The sequence below is a fragment of the Notamacropus eugenii genome, chromosome 2, assembly GCF_028372415.1.
Source record: "Notamacropus eugenii isolate mMacEug1 chromosome 2, mMacEug1.pri_v2, whole genome shotgun sequence".
NCBI lineage: Eukaryota > Metazoa > Chordata > Mammalia > Diprotodontia > Macropodidae > Notamacropus > Notamacropus eugenii.
Genome location: NC_092873.1, coordinates 82,340,872 through 82,348,050, shown reverse-complemented (window position 1 = coordinate 82,348,050; position 7,179 = coordinate 82,340,872). Strand labels below are relative to the sequence as shown.

The 7,179-nt window shown below is 37.2% G+C and overlaps 1 protein-coding gene across 1 annotated transcript; it reads right to left on the bottom strand.

Annotated features, from left to right (window-relative positions):
- Nucleotides 1-4,908: 4,908 nt before the first annotated feature.
- LOC140523593 (olfactory receptor class A-like protein 1) lies at nucleotides 4,909-5,871 on the bottom strand. The gene has a single exon (XM_072638401.1). It carries the CDS (start codon nucleotides 5,869-5,871, stop codon nucleotides 4,909-4,911), a length of 963 nt encoding a protein of 320 aa, XP_072494502.1.
- Nucleotides 5,872-7,179: the final 1,308 nt, after the last annotated feature.

Genomic DNA, 7,179 nt, shown 5'->3' with positions numbered 1-7,179 from the left:
CAGTCAAATACCTATAAAAATTAATCTAAATGTATTTTGGAATTGCAGGTCCCATGGAATGATGGAATGAAGGCAAACCTCCAAGCCAAGACATTCTGGAAGGTTGTTGGGGAGCATTTATCACTGACTAGGAGTTGAGTGCAGTCAAGTGTAGGGTTCTGGCAAAGATGGGATCTGAGAAGGCCTTAGGGTGACTGAGTCACTGGGACTTGTGGTGGTTTCCAGACCTCATGACCCCAAAACACTGAGGACAAATTGGAAGGTCAGTAGAAAAACCTGCTGAACCTGGATGAGAGCAGAAGTGCCATTTGCTGTTTCTGGAGCTCTAGGTCCACAGATTGTAGGGGTATTTAGTGACTGACAGTGCACTCCCCTCCATACTGCAAGCAGAGAGCTCAAAAGTCAAGTGAATGGCTGTGTAAATGAGCAAAAATCATAAAGACTATAGAATATCACTTTGGTGACAGGGAAGACCAAAATATACAAACAGGTGAGGAGAGCAAGGTCAAGACTCCTGCATCCAAGATCTCTAAGAGATATGTGATTTGGTCTCAGGCCATGGAGGAGTTCAAGAAGGATTTGGAAAATCGAGTAGGAGAGGTGAAGGAGAAATTGGGAAGAGAGATAAGAGTGATGTAAGAAATCATGAAAACTGAGTAAAGTGCATGCTAAAGGGACCCCAAAAGGGTGCTGAAGAAAATAACATGTTGTAGAATAGATTGACTCATGGAAAAAGAGACCCAGGAAGCTGATGAGGAGAGGAATGCTTTAAAAAATGAAATTAGTCAGATCTAAAGAGAGATCCAAAAGCTTACTGAGGAAAATAATTCCTTAAATATTAGAGTGGAGGAGATAGAAGTCAATGACTTTATGAAAAATCAAGAAATTATGAAACTGAACCAGAAAAATGAAAAAATTGCAGACAATTCAAGATATCTCACTAGAAAACCAACTGACCTGGAGAACAGATTCAGGAGAGGCAATTTAAAAATTGTCAGACTGCTTGAAAGCCATGATCAAGAAAAGAGCCTACACATCATCTTTCAAGAAATTATCAAGGAAAACTACCTTGATGTTCTAGAAGCGGAGGGTAAAATGAGTATTGAAATAATCGACTAATTACCTCCTGAGGGAGATCCCAAAGGGAAAACTCCTAGGAATGTTGTAGCCAAATTCCAAAGCTCCAAGGTGATGGAGAAAATGTTGCAAGCAACCAGAAAGGAACAATTTGAGTATTGTGGAGACACAATGAGGCTAACACAAGATCTAGCAGCTTCTACGTTAATGGAGCAGAAGGTTTAGAATATGATATTCCAGAGGTAAAAGGAGCTAGCATTAAAACCAGAAATCACCTACCTAGAAAAACTGATCATAATGCTTCAGGGGGGAAAATGATCATTCAAAGAAATAGAAGACTTTCAAACATTCTTGATGAAAAGACCAGAGTTGAATAGAAAATTTCACTTTTAAACTCAAAACTCAATAGATGGAGAGGTGGACAGGAAAAAGAAATCATATAGGACTTACTAAAGTTGAACTGTCTACATTCCTACAAGGAAAGACAATATTTGCACTCTTGAGACTTTTCTCAGTATTAGGGGAGTTGGAGGGATTATATATATGGACAGAGGGTACAGGGCGGGTTGAGTATGAGGAGATGATGTCTAGGAAAGTTAGAATTTGGGAGTGAGAGAGGAATGTACTGGGAGGGGTAAAGGGGGAGAGATGGAATGGGTTGAATTGTCTCTCACATACAGGAATCCAGAAATGGATTTTTCAGTGGAGGGGAAGGGGGGAGAAGGGGAAGGGAGTGAACCTTGCTCTCATCGGATTTTGCTTGAGGAGGGAGTAACATCCTCACTCACTGGAAATTTAGCGGCTGCCTATCAATTGGGGAATGATTGACCCAAATTATGGTATATGAATATAATGGAATACTATTATACTATAAGAAATGATGAACAGGAGGACTTCAGAAAAACCTGGAAAAACTTCTATTAACTGAAGGTGAATGAAGTGAGCAAAACCAGGAGAACATTATACATAGGAACAGTTACAGTACGTAAAGACTGTTGTTGATAGAGTTAGCCCTTGACAGCAATGCAAGAACCTAAAACATGTCCAAAAGAATCATGATGCAAAATGTCATCCACATTCAGAGAAAGAAATATGGAGTCAGAATGCAGAATGAAGAAGAATATTTTCTCTTTTTTATGTTTTGTTTTCTTTTTTTGTCTTTTCTCCTATTCATTTTAATTATTCTATGTGAAATGACCAATGTGAAAATGTGTTTAATAAGAATGTATGTGTAAAGCCTATGTAAGATTTCATACCATCTTGAGGAAGGGGAGGAGGGGGAGAAAATTTAAAACTTATGGAAATAATTGTTGAAAACCGAAAACAAATTAATAATTTTGTGGGGGAAAAGAAAAAATAAAAGAGTCTCTCCCCCAGGACCATTTTTCATAGGAACATTGTTCCACAACTGAACAGAGATTTCACCTTTTCTCCACCCTGTTTAATACTCTTCTTTGCCACTTTAGCATTTCTGCTATGGGCCCTCTTCCTTCTGAGAGACTATACCCCGCCCTGAGTCCTGAGAACCTTACCTGATATTCCACTGAAAAAATAAAGACCAATTACTGAAAGTTCTTTCAATCTATTCTCTCCTCTACACATATTACTCAAATGCCTTTGGCCAATATCTCTTCCTTCAAACTAGACTCACATATTGATGTAGTTCTTTTCCATGCAAAGGCAACCCCTCTCCATGCACAGGTGATCCCATTCAATCTCACTTCTCTAACATATTGTGCTCTCTTTCATCCTCTGTCACTTTTCCTCAATCTCACCCTATCTATTGGATGCTTTGTTACTGGCTATGACTCCCTCCACGTTTCCTTCATGCTGATAGATCAATAGATAAACAAATAAATGGATAGCTGAATAAGTTAACGAATAAATACATAGTATACCTTGGTCCATCAATGCTTTCTACCTATTTTCCCACATCTCTCCTCTCTTTTGTGACTGAACTCTGTAAGAAGTCATTCTACATTAAGGAAATCATTCTCTTCTTCCTTTTTTCTCTATCTATTCTTATATCTCAAAAATTCTGGGTCCTGACTTCATTTTTCAAACTTAAGTGTTGTCTATTAAACTTCTAATAGTCAAGGCCACTGGCCTTTTCCCAATATTCATTCTTCTGGACCTCTCTGCAGCTTAATATCTTGTCAATCAATGTCCTTAACTTCGCATTCTCTTCTTTTCAGGTTCTCATGACCTTCTCACTATCATCCTTAACATCTTAGTTCTCTGACCACTTCTTTTCAGCCTCTCCCTTTGATTCTTCATCCAGGTAATCTACAGTCACCTTGGCCATCTCACAAGACTATGCCCTATACACTCTTCCCTTCACTCTGTATTTGATTTAAAAGATTATCTCATCTCCCAGTGATTCAATTATTATGTCCAATGCTGATGATTCTCAATTTGGCTTATCTAGTCATAACCTTTTCTCTCCAGACTCCAGACTCACATCTTCAGCTGTTTTATAGACATCTTGAACTAGATTTCAAAATAGATACCTTAAACCCAACATGCCCAAAACTGAACTTACTATCTTTCTTCCCAAACTTTCCTGTCATTCCCTATTACTATTGAGAACAACACCATCCTCCCAGTTAGTCAGCCTTTCAAGCCAGCATTAAATATTATCCATGACTCCTCTCTCTCTCTCTCTCTCTCTCTCTCTCTCTCTCTCTCTCTCTCTCTCTCTCTCTCTCTCTCTCTCTCTCTCACTTTCCATTTACAATAGATTACCAAATCCTTCAGGTTTTCTCTTAATACGTCTTGAGTATTTCCCCTTGTTCCCTCTGAAAAATTACCAGCCTAAGGCAGATATGTATCATCTCATGCTTATACGACTGCAGTAGCCTATCTCTTAGTTTCCTTATCCCAAGTCTATCCCTATACTAATCCATCATCCACTCAGCTATCAAATTTATCTACTTTAAGTTCAGGTCTGATCATGTAAGCCTCCTATTCAATAAACTCCATTGCCTCTCTGTCACCTTCAGGATCAACGACAGAATCCTCTGATTGAAATTCAAAGTTCTTTAAATATCTTTTCAGATTTTTAAAAACATTTACTCCTATGCACTTACTAGACATGTGGCTGTTCCTTTCTCAAAATAGTATATTTTCAGATGGTTTACCTCTCCCCTTGTTTTTCCCTTATCTGTGAATTCTCTCCCTTCTTGCTCTTACCTCCTGGCTACTCTGTCCTCCCTCAGGAATAAGCCGCAATTCTACCCTCTCTATGATAGACCATTCCACATCTACCATACTGCTAAGACCTTCCTTCAGAAATTGCACATATTTACATTGAATATTTATTTTATGTATTTCAACACTTGCTTAAATGTTTTCTCTGCTTAATGTAGCAAATGTCTTTGTCTTTGTTTCCTTTGGAAAACACAGTGCCTGGTATTTACTAACCAATTCTAACTCTTACTTTTAGTGATGTTTATGAAAGGAAGGAAACAAACCCAACACTGATGACATTAATTCCAATATACTTAATGAAATATTCATGTAGACTTCACAGATGTGACATTATGCATTTTGTTCAATCCTTTCATTTTACAAGGAAGAATATTGTGGCCAATAATGGGACATGACTTACCCCAGATGTAACAGTTATCTAATATGAGTATGTAGAAAAGGGCTTGAGTCTTCCTGATGATAATTCTCATACTGAATGATGGAAGAGAAAGTGATTTAGTTTTAGATTTGGTTAAAGAATGCTAAATTTTAGGTTGAATTAAAAAAAAATTCCTAGTTCTTGAAATATACATTCTTTCCAGCATGAGAACACTGAATAGACCTGTTGGAAGAAGATTAGATTCATGGATTGACTAATCCATCCATAAAATCCTCATGAGGCCTTTGTGCCCTTCTAGGCATACAATGAAGCTTTAGGATACGACTCTCACTGCCAATCAACAATAAAGGACAGAAGGTAGGGAAACATCCACCAAAAAAGGTTGCAATGGTTTCCAATTCAACATCTTTTTCAGAATTATAAGTTTCATATAAGGTGATAAAGTTTCTGATCCAGTAAAATAAAACAAAACAGGTTACAAGCAAGAGGATGGTCTGTGTGTCCTTTACCTCAGGGAGGGTTATAAAAGAATGACTGCTGCTGTAAATCTGTTGCACTTGCTTGCTATGTCTGTAGAGAAGAAGCACCATGTGGGTACTAGACAAGCCCATAAGGAAGTGAAAGATGATGTCATGAAGAGTCATACCAAACAGAAATGCAGGAATTAATTGATTATCATTTCTTATTGATCTTACTATGAAAATATGTGAAATATAACTATACCTAGAAATTGTGGCATTTTTAGTTGCTTCGGTGAGTTCAATGACGCTGATATAGATCAATGCATTGGTGACCCAGAAAAATAGGAAATAATGTAAAATGTATCTGGGGGCTCTGATTTTGATGCTTTCCCACACAGAGTTGTAGGGACTGATGATGAGGGCCTGGAACATACTTAGAAGACTTGTTGTGCAGATAGAAAGTCCCCAGGAAACTCTGAAAATGTATATCAGAGCCTTACAGCCTAATTCATCTAAAAAATGTCTTTTCCCAAAACAAAACATGATTTCTGGGATGCCTCTGGTTAAAAGTGTTACCATATTGGCCAAAGTCAAATGAGCAAGAATTAAATCCATTGGTTTCTTCTGCTGAGGCATTCTGAATGAGACACAAACATAAAGCATTAGCAGCAGTGTATTCCCTACAAAACCAATTGAACATTGAAAGAAGAATGCCACACCAAAAATCAGCTGAGGAGATACCATTTGTCTTCAGAGATTCAGTAGATGTGAAGCCGCGATTAATGGAAAAGCCTGAAAAAAGAAAGTGGTAGAAAATCTGAGCATTAAATTCATAGAGATGTGTTATGTCCACAAACATTACAATAATGTCCTGTTTTTTCCGGTCAGTGAAAAAATAAGAATCAATGGAGTCCTGTGTTAAAAGTTCATAGGATCAAATATCAAGAACAGGACATTACCACAAGGACCATGTACTCCAATCCCATCACTTTGTAGGTGAGATGTCAGAGGTATGGAGTACTGAAGTGAGTTGACAACTGTCACCAGAAAAGGAGAGTAGTAAAATGGTTTCTACAAAATCCTATGCTACTTCTCTTTTATTCTTAGGAAAGTACATTTCCTAAACATTGGACTTCCCTGGATTCATTCATTAAGAGTTGTATACTTATTTTGGAGTTCAAAATGGATCAAAGATTTTAATGATAAAAAATATAAAAGGGCACTGTAGTAAGAGTTTCCAAATTTCACAACACAGAGCTCACCACACACAAAAAACATGTTATTGGATTTCCCTCTCTTACAAGAATCCCATTTTGCTTATGGTTGTATCTCTATTCCTCTACCTGAGGCCCTCCTTACATGAAGTGATAATGTCCTTGCAGGGATCATAATTGTTATATTTGCTTTGTGGAATGCTGTCATCTGGATTTTTGTTTTTACCATACTCTTCCACTAATGTGCCATTGAATAGATATATAGATATAGATAGATAGATAGACAGATAGATAGATAGATAGAAAGATAGATAGACAGATAGATAGATGATAGATAGATAGATAGATAGATAGATAGATAGATAGATAGATAGATAGATAGATAGAGATATATGCAATTTATGTTGTGAAGGTAAAATCTAAAGGATTTCCTCACAGATTAGACATGGGGTGCAAGAATAAGGAATTGAGGGTGTCACTTAGGTGACTAGCCTGGGTGCCTAGCAGAATGATATTAACTTCAAGAGAGATATTAAAAAGAGAAGCATGTTTTGTGTAAAACTAATAAGTTCAAACTAATAATAAGAATGTATTGAATTTAATATCTATGAAGCAGCCAATTTGAGATCGTTAATAAGAAATTAGAGATGGAAGACTAGAGGTCAGGAGAGAGGATTGGGTTGGATAAGTAGATTTGAAAATCTTTAGCCTTCAAATGCTAATTAACTCACAGCAAGCTGATAAGATAACCAATTGCAACAATATGGAGGGAGAAGAGTGTTCTGAGACAGAGGTCTGTGGACTGCCCAAAATTAGTTCACATGACTTGAATGAATAT

Coding starts and splice junctions, on each gene's coding strand:
- LOC140523593 (XM_072638401.1), bottom strand. CDS start 5,871: ATGGTATCTCCTCAGCTGATTTTTGGTGTGGCATTCTTCTTTCAATGT.